This window comes from Hemiscyllium ocellatum, chromosome 19 (genome assembly GCF_020745735.1).
Source record: "Hemiscyllium ocellatum isolate sHemOce1 chromosome 19, sHemOce1.pat.X.cur, whole genome shotgun sequence".
Taxonomy (NCBI): domain Eukaryota; kingdom Metazoa; phylum Chordata; class Chondrichthyes; order Orectolobiformes; family Hemiscylliidae; genus Hemiscyllium; species Hemiscyllium ocellatum.
Genome location: NC_083419.1, coordinates 37,189,002 through 37,206,833, shown reverse-complemented (window position 1 = coordinate 37,206,833; position 17,832 = coordinate 37,189,002). Strand labels below are relative to the sequence as shown.

At 42.2% G+C, this 17,832-nt stretch overlaps 1 protein-coding gene across 1 annotated transcript in view; it reads left to right on the top strand.

The window, feature by feature from the left end:
- si:dkey-97m3.1 (fatty acyl-CoA reductase 1) overlaps positions 1-17,832 on the top strand; it is a 198,510-nt gene that overhangs the window by 155,047 nt on the left and 25,631 nt on the right. The window contains exons 6-8 of the mRNA XM_060839365.1: positions 11,245-11,289; positions 13,998-14,116; positions 16,331-16,398. Of these exons, the coding sequence (XP_060695348.1) occupies positions 11,245-11,289; positions 13,998-14,116; positions 16,331-16,398 (232 nt within the window). The remainder of the gene's footprint in view (positions 1-11,244; positions 11,290-13,997; positions 14,117-16,330; positions 16,399-17,832) is intronic.

Sequence of the window (17,832 nt, the reverse complement as noted above, 5' to 3'; positions counted from 1 at the left end):
TTCCCATGTATCTGCTGCCCTTGTCCTTTTAGATAGAAGTGGTGTGCATTTGGAAGGTGCTATCTCAGAATCTTTGATGAATTTCAGCAATGCATCCTATAGTTAGCACACCCTGCTACTACTGTCTGTCAGTGGTGGAAAGAATAGATGCTTGTGGATTTGATGCCAGCCAAGCAGACTGCTTTGTCCTGGATGATGTCAAGTGTCTTGAATGTTGTTGGAGCTGCACCCATCCAGGCAAGTAGGGAGTAATCCGCCTAACTTGTGCCTTGTAAATGGTAGACAATCTCTGGGGAGTCAGAAGGCGAGTTACTCATCACAGTATGCCTAGCCTCTGACCTGCTCTTCTAGCCATTGCATTTATATGGTGAGTCCAGGTGAGTCTCTGGTCAATTGATAACCCTAAAATTATTAATAGTGGGAGATTCAATGATGATAAGACCATTAAATATCAATGAGCAATGATTAGATTGTCTCTTACTGGAACTGGTCATGGTCTGATATTCATGCTGCATGAATTTTCTTTGCCACTAGTCAGCTCAAACCTGATATTGTCTAGATCTTGATAATGTTTATGTGCTGTACATTATGCTAGCTTTGCTGAGCTTCCCTCCCTCCTGACCTTATGATGGAGGGAAGGTAATTGATGAAACAGCGGAAGATGCATGGACCTAGGACACGACCCTGAAGAACAGCTGTAGTGGTTCCTGGGGCTGAGATCACTGATCTGCAACAACCACAACCATCTTTCTATATGCCATATTGACTGAATGTGACCTTGATGTCAAAAGGCTATCACTCTCACTTCACCTCTGGAATTCAGTTCTTTGTCCATGTTTGAAACAAGGTATAATGAGGTCAGGACCTGAGTTGCCCTGACAGAACCCAAACTGGGCATCACTGAGCTGAGTAGATACTGTTTGATAACGCTGTTGATGACACCTTCCATCATTTTACCGATGAATGAGAGTAAAGTGATAGGGCCGGATTGGATTAGTTATGCATTTTGTGTACAGTACATTTTGTGGACAGTTTTCCACAAGGTCGGGTAGGTGCCAGTGTTGCAACTGTACTGGAATCGTTTGGCCAGTGAAGCAGTAAGTTCTGGAGCGCAAGTCTTCAGTAGTATTGCCAGAATGTTGTCAGGGCTGATAGTGCCTCCTCATTTCCTGATACCATGTGGCTGAAGACTGGCATCTGTAATGCCAGGGACCACTGGACAAGGCTGTGATAGATCATCCACTTGGCACTTCTAGCTGCATATTGTTGTGAGTGCTGCATCTTTTGCACTGATGTGTTGGGCTCTTCCATCATTGTTTTTTGTTTATCTCCATCCTCAAAGAAAATTTACAGCTCAGGAACAGGCCCTTCAGCCCTCCAAGCCTAAGCCGATCTAAATCCACTGTCTAAACCTGCCGCCCAATTCCTTAGCATCTGTATCCCTCTGCTCCCTGCCTACTCATGCATCTGTCCAGACGCATCTTAAATGAATCCACCATGTTTGCCTCTACAACCTCTGCTGGCAACGCGTTCCAGGCACCTACCACCCTCTGTGCAAAGTACTTGCCGCATGTATCCCCTTTAAACTTTTCACCTTTCACCTTGAAAGTGTGACCTCTCATTATTGAATCCTTCACCCTGGGAAAAAGCTTATCTCTATCATGTCTATATCCTTCATGATTCTGTAGATCTCAATCAGGTTCCCCCCTCAATCTCCATTTTTCTAATGAAAACAAACCTAACCTACTCAACCTCTCTTCATAGCTAGCACCTTCCATACCAGGCAACATCCTCGTAAACCTTCTCTGCACTCTCTTCAAATCATCCACATCCTTTTGGTAATGTGGCAACTAGAACTGTACACAGTGTTCTAAATGCGGCCGACCCAACATTGTGTACAATTTTAACATGATCTGCCAGCTCTTATACTCAATATCCCATCTGATGAAGGCAAGCATACCATATGCCTTCTTGACCACTCTATCCACCTTCAAGGTACAATTGACTTGAACTCCCAGATTTCTCTGCTCATCAACTTTTCTCAAAGCTCTTCTGTTTACTGTATGATTCGCTTTATAATTAGACTTCCCAAAATGCATCACCTCACATTTGCCTGGATTGAACTCCATCAGCCACTTCTCTACCCAACTCTCCAGTCTATCTATATTCTCCTGTATTCTTTGACAGTCTCTGCTTTCTGTTACTCCACCAATCTTCGTGTCATCTGCAAGCTTAGTGATCAGACCACCAATGTACTCTTCCAGATCATTTATGTATTTCACAAACAACAGTGGCCCCAGCACTGACCCCTGTGCAACAACACTGGTCACCTTTCTCCATTTTGAGAAACTCCCTTCAACGACTACTCTGTGTCTCCTGTTGCCCAACCAGTTCTTTATCCACCTAGCTAGAACACCCTGCACACCATGTGACTGCCCTTTCTCCATTAGTTCACTATGTGGAACCTTCTCAAGTGCCTTACTGAAGTCCATGTATATGACTTCTACAGCCCTTCCTTCATCTATCAACTTGGTCACTTCCTCAAAGGACTCTACTAAGTTGGTAAGGCACGATCTTCCGTACACAAAACCATATTGCCTATCACCGATAAGCCCATTCTTTTTTAAATACAAATAGATTTTATCCCTCAGTATCTTCTCCAGCAAGTTTCCCACGTCAGGCTCACTGGTCTGTAGTTACCCGGAATTTTCCCTACTACCCTTCTTGTACAGGGGGACAACATGAGCAACCCTCCAGTCCTCCGGCACCTCACCTGTGTTTAAGGATGCTGCAAAGATATCTGTCAGGGCCCCAGCTATTTCCTGTCTCGCCTCCCTTAGCAACCTGGCATTGATCCCATCCAGTCCTGGGGATTTGTCCACCTTAATAACCTCTTGCCTACCCAACATATCTTCCCTACTTATGTCAACGTGATCCAGAGTAATCAAACTTCTATCTCTAATCTCAACATTCATCATGTCCCTCCCCACAGTGAACACTGATGCAAAGTAATCATTCAGAATCTCACCCATTTTCTCAGGTTCAATACACAACCTTCCTCCATTATCCTTGAGTGGACCAATCCTTTGTCTAGTTACCTGCTTGCTTCTTATATAAGAATAAAAGGCTGTGGGAATCTCCTTAATTCTGCTCGCTATGGCTATTTCATGACCCCTTTTAGCCTGCTTGATTCCTTGTTTAAGACTGATCCTACTCATCAGATATTCCTCCAGGGCCCATTTCTGTTCTTATCTGCCTGAACCTTATGTACGCTTCCCTTTTCCTCTTGGCTCGTCCTATGATTTCTCCTGCCATCCATGGTTCACGAACCTTGCCTTTCCTATCCTTTGCTTTCAATGGGACATGCCTCTCCTGCACTATCTTTAACCTATCTTTGAAAGCCTCCCGCATCTCAAATGTGGACTTCCCTGCAAATAGCTGTTTCCAATCCACATTTCCGAGCTCCTGCCTAATTCTGATATAATTGGTTTTGGCCCAGTTTAGTACTCTTCCCTTAGGACCAGTCTCATCTTTGTCTACGTTTATTCAAAAACTTACAGAATTGTGGTCACTATTCTCAAAGAAATCCCCCACTGCAACTCCTACCACCTGTTCTGGCTCATTCCCCAACGCCAGGTCCCATATGGCCCCTTCTCTAATCGGACTATAGACATACTGCTCTAGAAAACTCTCCTGGACACTTCTTACAAATTCTACCCTATCCAGACCTCTGACACTAAGTGTATTCCAATCAATGTTGGGAAAATTATAATTACCATCACCATTGCGTCTACATCTTTCCATAATCTATTTACCTATTTGTTCTTCTACCTGTTGGGAGAACTGTAATACAGCCCCAACAATGTAACTGCACCATTCTTATTTCTCAGTTCTACCCATAATTCCTCACTGCTCAAGCCCTCCATAGTGTCCTCCTTTAGCACAGCTGTGATATCATCCCTGACCAGCAATGCAACTCCTCCTCCTCCTTTTAGTTCCCTCCTGTCCTGTCTGAAACATCTACATCCTGGACCATTTAGTTGCCAATCATGCCCTTCCTTCAACCAAATCTCTGTGATCGCAATAACGTCATACTCCCAGGCACCAATCCAAGCCCTCTGTTCATCTGCCTTACCGATTATATTCCTTCCATTAAAGTAGATGCACTTCAGGCCACGGTACTTTTGCGTTCATCTGCTCTTTGCATACTCTTCCCCTTATTAATGCTGTCTTCAAGATTCTTACAGTCTCCAGTTTCTACCTCACTGTCTATTTGTCTTCTCTTCTTGTTCCCAGTCCCCTGCCATATTAGTTTAAAACTTCCCCAACAGCAGTAGCAAAAACTCCCCCAAAGACATTGGTTCCGGTCTGGTTCAGATGTAGACTGCCCAATTTGTAATAGTGCTACCTCCTCCAGAACCGGTCCCAATGTCCAACAAATCTTAACCTCTCCCTCCTACACCATCTCTCAAGCCACGTGTTTATCCTGCGTATTTTTATCATTTCTACACTGGCTAGCACGTGACACTGGCAGTAATCCCGAGATCACTACCTTTGAGGTCCTCCTTTTTAACTTCTCTCCTAGCTTCCTGAATTCTGCTTTCAGGACCTCAAGTCATTTTTTACTTATATCATTGATGCTTTTATGCACCAAGACAACTGGCTGTTCACACTTCCCTTTTAGAATACTCTGCAGCCGATTGGTGACATCCCTAACCTGAGCACCAGGGAGGCAACATACCATCCAGGAGTCCCATTTTCAGCTACAGAACCGCCTATCTACTCCCCTCACAATAGAATCCCCTATGACTATGGCCCTACGAGTCTCTTTTCCACCCTTCTGAACAGCAGTGCCCGCCGTGGTGCCATGATCCTGGCAACTGCTGCCCTCTCCTGGCGAGCCATCTCCACCAACAATATCCAAAATGGTATACCTGTTTGGAGGCAGATGACACCTACACTGCCTTCCTACTCTTTTTCTGCCTTTTGGTCACCCATTCACTGTCTCCCTCAGCAATTCTAACCTGCGGTGTGACCAGTTCACTAAACGTGCTATCCACGACTTCCTCAGCATCGCGGATGCTCCACAGTGAGTCCATCTGCAGCTCCAGAGCCGTCATGTGGTCAAACAAAAGCTGCACTTAGATTAGACTTACAGTGCGGAAACAAGCCCTTCGGCCCAACAAGTCCACACCGACCCACCGAAGCGCAACCCACCCATAACCCTACATTTACCCCTTAACTAACACTACGGGCAATTTAGCATGGCCAATTCACCTGACCCGCACATCTTTGGACTGTGGGAGGAAACCGGAGGAAACCCACGCAGACACGGGGAGAACGTGCAAACTCCACACAGTCAGTCGCCTGAGTCGGGAATTGAACCCGGGTCTCAGGCGCTATGAGGCAGCAGTGCTAACCACTGTGCCACCGTGCCGCCCACAACTTCTTGCAAGTGTAAGAGTCAGGAACGTCAGCCACGTCCCTGAGCTCCCACATTGAACAAGAGGCACATGCCACAGGTCTGAGGTCCCCTGCCATTGCAAACCTTAGCTTTATGTCAATTAACTAAAACTAAACAATGCACTTAGATATATGAAAGAAAAGATAAAGAAAAAATAAAAATTTTACCTTACAGAGTCCTTTTCTTCTGGTTAGAGGAGGGGCGGGGGTTGGGGGGGCACATGGGAGGAAGATGCTACACGTGTAGTATCTCGGGTTTAGCCACTGCCCAAATATATACTAAGTCCTTCCCTTCCTGGCACCATCCTGGTCTCCACGTCACCTCTGTTCTGTCTCCCGCTGCTCCTGGACAGGACAGATATTTGTGGAGCCTCTGTGGAGCCTCCTCCTCCTGTGAGATGTTTTATTATCCACCACCATTCATGACTGGATGTGGCTAAACTGCAGAGCTTACCTCTGATCCACTGGCTGTGGGATTGCTGAGCTAAGTCTATCACTTGCTGCTTATGCTGTTTAGCATGCAAGCAGTCCTGTTTGGTAGCCTCATCAGATTAATGCCTCACTTTTTGGTATGCCTGGTGTTGCTTCTGGCATGCTCCTCTGCACTCTCCATTCAACCAGGGTTCATCCCCTGGCTTGATGGTAATGGTTGAGTTGGGAATATGCCAGGCCATGAGGTTACAGATTGTGCTGGAGTACAATTCTGCTGATGTTAATGGCCCACAGTGCGTCATTGATGTCCAGTCTCGAGTTGCTAGATCTGTTCAAAGTCTGTCAATTTAGCGTGGTGATAGTGTCACATAACATGATAGAAGGTATTCATAATGTGAAGGCTGTAGTGATTGTAATGAGGTCAGCTTGATGGACCTCATAGAATATGAATTCCATGATTGGACCAGATTAACAGTCAGGGAGCACTGGCTGACTGTTGAAACAGGAGTGTCTGACATCTTGTCACTCTGACAGCTGGCTCTGAGGGAGTTGGATCAGTGTCAGGAACTCTTCACATCTATATAAAGGGCGACTTGGTGACAGGAGATCAGCCTGTCTGGAGTTAGTCCAATGGTGATGAAAGAAAAGCATGATCCTAAAGAAATTCACTCGCAATAATTGTCTTTGATTCACGGTAAACATTTCTTGCATCATGCTGTTATTTTGAAAGCTTGACTTATTCGACCCTGCCATTGAAAACAGGGCCTAGTATGTGGAAAGAATGCATTATTTTTTCCCTAGTAAATGACATTGCGGGAGATAAGAAGCAATGAGTAATTCTCCAGATAGCTTGTGGACTGACAGCTTATTCGGTTATTAGGATCTTAACTTTCCCTGAGGCTCCAGATACTAAAACCTTTCAAGAGTTGACGGATTTGTTAAGGAATATTACGATCCCAAGCCTCCTTTAATTTTGAGATGCTATTGTTTTTATTCGGCAATCTGAGAACCAGGGGAATTGCGTATTGGGATTCTTGACTAGGTTAGGATGACTAGCAGAAGCACATGACTTTGGTTTAACCCTTAATGAACTGCTGATTTAATGTGTGGGATTAATGATGTACCCATGCAAAACTGTCTACCACCTGAAGCTCAACTGGACTTCAAACAGGCACTACAACTGGCTTTATCATCAGGAAATGCAGCAAGTGGAACAAAGGAGTATGAAGTGGATACCCTCGGCAGTCCAATTGAGCTTGGGGATCACCACTTGAATGACCAGCTATCCTCAGTAGCCACACACTCAGATGACAAGCAACATTAGTTCAACGGGGACAACATCACTATTATAGGACAAGCCAAACAGAGAACAGCCAGGGAATTCCTAGAGGCATGGTAGTCATCCACAGATTCAATCAATAAGCACATTGACCTGGACCCAATATATCGGCCACTGCAGCAGGCAGCTGGAAATGACAACCGGAAGCGGCAGATACAAATCACTATAAATGCCAAAGGAAACATCACAGAAGCGTTCCCAAGCACTGAGGATGTCACCTAGACAGGGGACGAAACATCTGCAACACAAATTCCCAGCTCGGCAATCAGAACCACAACAACTTGAATGAAGGCAATTGCATAGCCTTACACAGGACATATCCTGAACAAAGGGACTCTGAGGTCAGCCCATAGCAAAACCCCAAAATAAAGCCAACCCTTAGCCAAACAGTTAAAATTTTCTTTTGGATCTAGGTTGGCAGGCCATTTTTAGTTGCTGTCAGTATGTGGATTCAAGACAGCAAGAGACCCACTAGATCTAAATTGAGGAAGTGGGCTCATTGGCTGGTTTTCAGGAGAGTCCACACCCTGGAATGTCCACCTAGATCTGGTTTGGAACAGTTACATGGTTTAGCAATTTAAAGCTAAATCAAAACCAAGCAAAATAACCGTCTGGTTAAAAGGTCAGCTGGCTCTAGTGGAGGTTGACACCAGCGTGGTTGTTTCAGTGATCGCAGAACCAGCCTTCTAACAACATTCACTCTGTTGGACTCCACCCTTTAGGTTTGTACAAGACCTCAGCTAGGTTGAGAACCTAGACCAGAGAACCTTTACACATTAAGGGTTAAACTTTGTTTCCGGTCTCTTATGTGAAGGAGCTGATTCAGTTACTATTGATTGTATTAAAAGGCTCGGGCCCAAGCTTAATGGGGTGAAATTGGATGAGGAAGATTCACCTAGATTGGCTCAACATTTTTTTGATTAGAAAATGTCTGCCTGAGTGACATTAAATATTTGGAAGATTTTCAGGAAGATACAGGAACTATCAAAGGAGCCAAGGCCACCTTGCATGTTGACCAGGAAGCAATTCTGCGATTCTGCAAGATCTGCTCAGTGCCATTTGCCTTACGGGTAAAAGTAGAGACAAAAATTAGAAGGCTGGAGAGTAAAGGAATCATCAAACCTGTCCAGTTTATACCGATTGTGAAGCCTGACACATCAGTTCACCTTTATGGGCGTTTTAAACAAGTGGTAAACTGCAGTTCGCAATTGGATAAATGCCCAATTCTTCACATGGAGGATTTATATGCAAACCTGTCCTTCACAAAGTTGGACATGAACATTGCCAACTTGCAATTGCAGTTAGATAAAGATTTCCAGAAGTATACCACAATTAATACCCATCAGGGTTTGTACCAAAATACTAGCTTGTCATTTGGGGTAGCGTCAGCCTGTGCAATTTTTCAGTGGACAATGGAGAACATTTTACCAAGTCTACCACAGGTTGGCATTTATCCAGATGATGTACTAATAACAGGGAAGACCGGTAAGGAGCACTTAGAGAATTTGGACATAGTCCTTAGACATTTCTCCCAGGTGGATGTAAGTTTTATTAGGGAAAAATGTGTGTTCTGAGCACCTCATGTGACCTACTTGGGCTACAGAGTTGACAAGACCGGGTTACACCTGTTGAAAGATAAAGTGAGGATGATCAAAGGTGTCCCAGTTCCCACGTCTGTACTGGAGCGTAGGTCTTTCCTTGGGTTGGTGAATTATCATGGAAAGGTCATACATAACCTGGCCTCCATCCTGACACCTTTGCATCAACTCTTAAAAAGATTCAGTGTTGGAAATTGCCGCATAGCCAAGCCATAGTTTTCAGGGAAGTGGGGAAACAGCTATCATCCTCTAAGGTGTTGGCACACTATGATTCCAAGTGAGATCTGGTGTTGACAAGTGATGCCTCCCTATACAGCATCAGGGTAGTATTAGCTCATAGGTGACCAGTGGAGAGGAATCCCAACAGCATATGCATCCAGGATTTTGGCTAATGCAGAACATAAATATGTCCGTTAGGAGAAGGAAGGTTTGGGAGTCATATTTGGAGTCAGGAAGGCTTTAGTATCTGAAGCTTCAGGGAATATTAGGCTCCTAAAAACTGAAAAGCTGCCGGTCCATAAGCTGTCAGGAAAGATTACTTGCTGCTTTTCATCTGCCCCCATGTTATTTGCCTGAAAAATAGCGTGTTTTTTTCCACATACTGTGCCCAGTCTTCAACAGCAGGATCGAACGAGTCAAGCTTCCCAAATAACAGCATGATGCCAGAAATGCTTAACCCAACTCAAAGATGACTATTGTGAGTGAATGTCTTCAGGAGCGTGCTTTACTCTCATCACCACTGAAATAACTGCACAGAGGCGATATCCTGCTAGCAATCATCCTTTATTTACATGTAGAAAGTCCTTGACACTGACCCAGGTCCCTCAGACCCAGCTGTTTGAGAGGCAGGATGCCTGGCACTTATCTGTCAGCCAAGGCTCTTAATGGGACCATATTAATAGTCCAAATAGGGAATTCATATTCTGTGAGATCAACCTGGCTGACCTTGTTGCAATCACGAGGAGAAAGTGAGGACTGCAGATGCTGGAGATCAGAGCTGAAAATATGTTGCTGGAAAAGCACAGCAGGTCAGGCAGCATCCAAGGAACAGGAGAATCGACGTTCCGGGCATAAGCCCTTCCTCAGGAATGAGAAAAGTGTGTCTGGACACACTTTCCTCATTCCTGAGGAAGGGCTTATGCCCGAAACGTCGATTCTCCTGTTCCTTGGATGCTGCCTGACCTGCTGCGCTTTTCCAGCAACACATTTTCAACTTGTTACAATCACTACGACATTCATAGTCAAATGTATGGCATTTGATAGACTGATGCATCATCGGTCATACAAGGCACACATTGTAGAGAAACCCTGTGTGGAGAAGCGGAAATAGATGAACATTCTGAAACCTGAAGCAATGCTTTCCGACCACAGACCTTGTGTCATTCTATGGTTTATGTACTTGATACAGCACATGATTGTTGTTTGAAATATTATACAATTATAGCTTTGCTCTCCGCATGTTTCTGCTTCTTCCTGATCACAATTTCTATATTGTAGCTAACAATGTAAATTTAAATAAAATGCACAGAAACAGAATGTTATTTTCTGTATACAAAGTTATTTGTCTTTTGCAACACTTTACAGAGAAAAATATCAACAGTTAGGCATGAGAATGTTAGTTAAAGTTTGGGGTTACACCTTGTAAAATCAAAGTGAGTTCCTTTGGTAACATGAAGAACATAAAACTGGCAGTGAACTGTTCTCTAAATGGAGAGAGATTTGAGCTTGTTGAAGTAAGTTCTTGACCAGATATTCTGAGAGATAGATTAACATTCATCTTATTTAAAGTTAACCCTAGAGTTTCTCTATTTGAATTAGTCAGCCTTATATCATCAAGTAGATGTAATATAATCTTTTGTATGAGCTTAATATATATATCATACACTTTTCACTAAAAATGGTTTCCAAAACTATTTGTGCTGATATCCACAAGTCATTCAATACACAAAGCTAGATAATTTTCCTGTCAAGCTTGTTTACTTCTCACTGCAACGGAAAAATGATTTCGTTCTGTCACCATTACACCTTTAGAAACGTTTATGGATGAAAGCTGAGAGTGAAGAAGATTTACAAATAAGCATATATTTAATGTTTCTGAATCACATTCATGAATTATCCTGCATTTATAATCCTTTGAAAATAAAATATTTTCAGCTTTTAGTAAGCTTTCTTCTATATTTCATCCTAAAATTAATTTGTTGTATTTTTTTCAAATAGATAATGTTCTATAGTGGGACGAAAATCAATTCTCAAATCATTTCTCGCTTCTCGTGCTGACTTATGCCTTACTATGGAAACTGTGAAAATACTATAAAAACATTTTGTAAAGAACGCCTTGCTGACCATTGTAAAATCAATTGTAGACAATAGAATTTTGAAAAATCTAACTGTGCACTTTTTTTTATTAAATAGGGTTGGATTGACAATTTCAATGGACCAAGCGGGCTTTTCATTGCTGTACGTAAATTATCTTTTTAGTTGTGTTTACATGAATAAATAAATCTTACGAGTTATTGAATTCACAGGTGATATATCGCAAGGCTAAGTTTCCTGTCCTTCTCAGATTTAAATACGAAACAAAGCAGTGCTCTGGATGTTCTCTTCACCTGTCCTTTCATTTTCACCATGTCTTGTCTGTTCCTTCACCTGGTCTGCTCTCTCATAAAGATTACCTCACGTTTTGCTGGATTGAATTCCATTTGTCATTTTTCTGTTCGCTTGACCACACCATTCATATCTTCCTGTGATTTTCACCTTTCTTCTTCACTATCGACAGCATGACCAACATGCAAACCTTTTAACAATTTTCCCTACAGTGAAGTTTAAATAATTGGTGCATACTATGAAAAGCAAATACTAAGCCCTGTGGGACCTAATTGGAAGCAACCTTCCAGTCGTGAAAGTTCCCTTCAACCATTACCCTTTGCTTCATGCTACTAAGTTGATTTTAGATCTAACATTCTGTTTTTTTCTTGAAACCCATGGCTAGAACCAGTTTTCCATGTCTGGCTTTGTCCTTCCTGAAATCCACCTGAGACTGCACAAAATTTGATACCATCAGCCTACATTATTATCTCTTCAAAAGAAATCAAGTTAATTAGACCTGACCTTGATTTAACAAATTCATGCAGACTGAATATAATTTGTCTGGGCTCCTCTGTACAGTAATTTATATGGTTCCTTAAGAACTAGAAGCAGGAGCAGGCAATTCAGTCCCTCAAGCCTGTTCCACCATTCAATATGATCATGACTGATTTCATTTCCGCCTCAAATCCATTTTTGTGCCTGCTCCCCAGATCCATTCAACCTGTTATTTATTAAAAATCTATTTATCCCCTTCTTACGGGATCCACAGATTCTCAACTCTTTCAGAGAAGGAATTCCTCCTCATCTGTTTTAAATCTGCACCTGCTATCCTAACACTGTGGCTTTTCACTCTTGGGAAAAATCCACTCTATGTCTTCTTTGTCATTCTATTTAATAGCTTGTATACGTTAATGAGATGTCCTCCCATTCTTCTCATCGAGATATCTTCCGTTCTAGTTAAGTACCCTACCTTAAGTGGAATGTTTAGGTTGTGGGTTCTTGGTAAATACATTCCATGCGTACGTAATGCTACAAATAAAATTTTGTTAAAATGTTGAAGTGAAGAAAAATGAAACCCAATTTTCCGAGCTTCTCAAATGCTTTGCTCAATTCTTTCACTATTCTACATGTCTTTTTAAGAAAGATGAGCCTGGAATTTCCTCTGCTATCCTACTCCAAGTTGGTTAGTGTAACAGTCAAAAAAGTGGCAAAAATCAGATAAGTTGTTCCGCTGCCAAATATTGGCCCCAAACTTATCTTCACCCTCCCACTTCTATCTGGGCTGCATATTCTGCTACATGTAGATTAGATTACTTACAGTGTGGAAACAGGCCATTCGGCCCAACTAGTCCACACCGACTGTCTGAAGAACAACCCACTCCCCTACATTTACCCCTTCACCTAACACTATGGGCAATTTAGCATGGCCAATTCACCTAACCTGCACATTTTTGGACTGTGGGAGGAAACCAGAACACCCGGAGGAAACCCACACAGACACTGGGAGAATGTGCAAACACCACACAGCAGTTGCCTGAGGCAGGAATTGAACCCGGGTCTCTGGCACTGCAGCAGGTGGGTTACGTTCAGAGCTTCCTGGCTGGACATAAAATACTCACTACATTGGGAAAGGATAAGAAATGCAGGGTACATGTCTAAAACAATTTTTATGTCCTTTGCCCGTGAAATTACCATCAGGTCTCCACTACAAAATTGGTTTGAGGCAACTGACATCAGAGACAATTGAACTCAGGAAAACAGGGTTTTATTTGCAGTAGCTAACTTGAATATTGAGCTAGGAGCACAAAGAGTGTTCCTCTTAATCTCACATTTAAGGAACACTCCCTGATCTCTCTAATCTCTGAAACTCTTTGGCCACCAATTCTCTTTGCCTAGTTCCTGAATTCCCTCCCTAACTTCGAACCACACCCACCACACACTCCTGGCCCTCATTTCTGTAAAAGCCACAGCAATGCTGACAACAACACGATCTCTGTTTCCTCTGATTGTTCGGTCACGCTGACTCCACCTCAATTTGAAACAGAGCCCAAAGAACCTCATTGTTCACATAGAGAGATCAGACTCTGCACCCACCCTCTGCTCCTCCAGCCACATCAAAGATCATCATGCCACATTTCTATCGCTTAGTCTTGCATTTTGCAGTGTGAAGAGAGGTTTGTCAGAAAATGATAGAGATAAGGGGGCAAAGAAGACCAAATATCATACCATGTCAGCGAGTGATGAAACTTTGTAGTGTACTGAGGAGGACTGTCTATAGGAGAAAGTGAGGACTGCAGATGCTGGAGATCAGAGCTGAAAATGTGTTGCTGGAAAGGCGCAGCAGGTCAGGCAGCATCCAAGGAGCAGGAGAATCGATGTTTCGGGCATGAGCCCTTCTTCAGAAATGAAGAATGATTCCTTAAGAAGGGCTTATGCCCGAAACGTTGATTTTCCTGCTCCTTGGATGCTTCCTGACCTGCTGCGCCTTTCCAGCAACACATTTTCTGGACTGACTATAGGCTAGTTTATAATTGACTCTTTACATATGTTATAAATATGTTGTTTCCATTGTCCTGCAGGCTGGCAAAGGGATTCTTCGCACTATGAGAGCTACTAATGATGCAGTGGCTGACTTGATCCCTGTTGATGTAGTGGTTAATCTCACGCTTGCAGCTGGCTGGTATACAGCAGTTCACAGGTGAGAGATCTATATGCTTCTCTCTGTATCTAGTACTCACAACACTGATTTGTAGCTATAATTATCCTTTTCCTCTTGAATTTTGCCAATGTAAATCATCTTGTCATTCATCAACTGTTATAATTGGAACAAAATTTCTGGTTTAATGGTGACAGGTTTTATTGCCTTGTTCTATGCAATATTTGACAGGAGTTCAGCATTCTCTGGGAGAAACTGAATTAATGCACTTTATTAAAGGGAGGTAGAAATAAGAGCTGCTTATCTGAGGTTACCTCTTTTAAACATATCATAAGGTTTCCCTGCTATTTGGGTTAGGCAAATGTTTTGACATAAATTTGTAACAAATAATAAATCTTCTCCAGCTGCCTTCTGTTTTAAATTATAAAGTACAGTTGAGCCACAGTTACCCTTGTGGTTGCAGACATAGTGCCCACTAATGTTTGGTTGGTTTTTCAATCTCCATAACTGTAAGGTGAAAGAAAAATGCTGTGGTTTAGTGGTAATGTCACTGGACCTGGAATCCAGAGGCTGTGTCAGCACATGGATTTGAATCGGACCATGGTAAAGGTGAAATTTGAATTCAATTTTTAAAAAGTCTGGAATTAAGTACTAGCCTAATGGTGACCATGTTACCATTGTCTTCAAAACCCGGCTGATTCAATTGAGAAACCTGCTATTCTTGCCTGGTCTAGCCTACATGTGACTCTAGACAGACAGCAATGTGCCTCCTGAAATGGCCTCCAGACCCAATCAGTTCAAGGGAAAGTAGGGATGGGCAACAAATTCTGGCCCTGCTAACAATTCCCAAATCCCACAATAAAATAATTTTAAAAACATTTTATACCATTTCAAGCATTGTTGCTCTACAGCATTCTGTAATAGATTCATTTTAATTCACAACTAAGTGATCTGACATGATGTTGCAATTAGAGATTCAAACTCAAGTATGTCTTTCGGTGAAAGCGAGATTAATGGAGAAGGAGAATAATTAGACCCAAGATTGGGGGGTGCATGAGGAAGGAGAGGAGGAGGAAAGGTGGATGAATAAATGGAAGGCAAATGGCAAAGTGTGAGTAAGAGAAAGCTTCTGTGGTTCACATCCAGTGAAATCAAAGGCCAAGGAAACTATGTTGACTGATGAACTTGGATTCAGTGACACTGGTAAACACATGCACTGGGAATGAACTGTGGAAGCAGCATAAAAGCAATAGGATTGTAGGAACAGAATTAGGCCAGTCAATCCCTGAAAGCCTAAAATCAAAGTTGATCTGTAGGTCAACACCACTGTCCTGTCTTTTTTCTGAATCCTGTGATACTTTACCTGAAAAAAATCTATTAATCTCAATCTTGATCATTCCAATTACCCTAATCTTTTTGAGGTGAGGTATGGTGAAAAGCTGAGGATCCCAATAAAAATTCCGACAGGACAGGATTACTGCATTCACTAATCAGAGGGCAAAAACTTTAGCCTATCTGTCTGCTAATTTCTAACCATGTTGTAATGGTTGTGAGATTATCTCCAGTTCTATTTACTATTGTTTTTCTAATACTTTCTCAAGCAGATACTCAGAAAATGCTTTTTTCTGGAAGATGGATAGACAACATTGGTAAATACACCCTGCTAGTAACCTTCTCAAAACATTAACTAGGTTAGTTAGATATCACCTTTCCTCTGCAAATAATTTTATTAAGTTTTAGTTAGAAATGGTAGGTCTCCACATTCAATTCAACAATCTTTCTATCAGATTTTGTATCAAATTTATTCATAAATAATACTTTGGGAGACAAGACTGAAATATACTAATCTGATGATGAAGGTAGAAGAATATAGAGAAGATGAACGAAGAGATGCCAGATATAGTTGAATGTAGAAAATACATTTGAAGTTAGGATAGGAAAACAAACCCTACTTTTAAAAGACAGCATTGTATACAGATGAGAAGGGATGCATTGGGGAGATGGAAATGATACTTTTTGTTTGTTTATCCCTTCTTTTGCTTACATTTACATTGCTGTACATCTCAGGATCATTTGAATAGTCCATCACATTTCACTGTGATCTCAGACCAGCAGTGATGAACCTTCCTGCTTGTTAAGCACTGTGATCAGCCACTGGTCTGATTATCCAATGTCCAGATGAAAAACTCTACCAGTTTTACCTACACTCCTAATACACATTTCTTTGACTCTGTTACTATCCTTTTTTTCTTACAGGCCCAAAACTACCCTTATTTACAATTGTACGACAGGAGGCATCAACCCGTTTCACTGGGGAGAGATTGGTAAGATTTGAGTTTGTAAGTTAAAATGAGACTAATGATTTCCAGTTGGCACAACCTCTTCCTCAGAATTGTTTTCTGATGTATGGCCATCCACATCATCCAATTAATTAAAATCAATTTTAAATAATGTATCAGATGGTTATTTGGCTGATATCATGGATGCTACAGTGTAGTCAAAAATGAGAAAATGTGGTGAGCCTTCGTGGAATGTGCAATATCTTTACTAACTCAATATCTGGGCAAACTGGTAAGTTGTATTGTCCATCAACATGGTTGATACATTTTCTAAGATTGCTTATAGTCCGAGTAATGACTAGAGTAATTCTAAAATCTCCAACCGCCCCCCCCCTCCCTCCTAACTACACCCCAACGTAACAGGTTCCCCTAAAATGAAATGATTTGGCCAGAGGAAAATTAAGACAAGTAACCTGGGCACAGCAAATGCTAAGATCCATCCAGCATAAAATCTATCCTGACACGACAAATAGAAGTAAACCTTTCCCACAATGCAGACATGGAAAGAAAGCAATAGAACAAGACAGCACAGAACAGGCCCTTCGGCCCACGATGTTGTGCCGAACATTTGTCCTAGCTTACGCACCTATTCGTGTACCTACCCAATTGCCGCTGATAACTCTTGTAAAATGAATACAGGGATCATAGTGTCCAATGAGCACATGCCTGTTTAGTGTAATGCAATAACGGAGGTAGCGTGCAAGCTTGTACTGTTTGTTCATAAATCCCAATTTCTGTGTGCAGCACCAGCTACATTGTTCAGCAGCTATGTGCATCGGCAGAGGACCTCATACTCTTATGTGCCAGCAGTCCTTAAAGCTAGACTGTACATTTTAAGGGGCTGTCTGGTTGCTGAAGGTGCTGAGATTATTCAGAATAATGTTGTGCTAATAAGGTCAGTGGCTGACTATAGATGAAAGCATGTGCCGAGATTTTCTGATGGTGCGTTGGAGGTCTTGGTGGAGGATGGATGACCTGTATTGATGGGATGGAGAGAAAAGGAGGCATGAGAAAAGAGCCACGGAGGTGAATGCCAGGAATATAGCACCAAGGATTTGGAAGTGGTCCTACAAGAATTTTAATAATCATATGTCAAGGTAAAAGAGTGCATCTTCAAATGCCATTTCCCTCCAATATCAGCATGAGCCCCATGCTCTCAATTCACTACACTCTCATTGCTCAGCTCCTAAAATCTCAATCAATTCTTGACACTTACATAAGATTCATATGTTTCTCTTCACTCTCACACATTTGGCACTGTTGCAATTCTCACATCCAAATCTCACAGCATATGCATATTACCAGCTGTTCAAGCATGCCATCACTGAAACAGGTAACATTGTACTCACTAAAATACTTCCCTCTCTTTTGCAGGAGAAGGTAGTGCACAAGCAGAGGCAACTAAATGTAGGTCCTGAC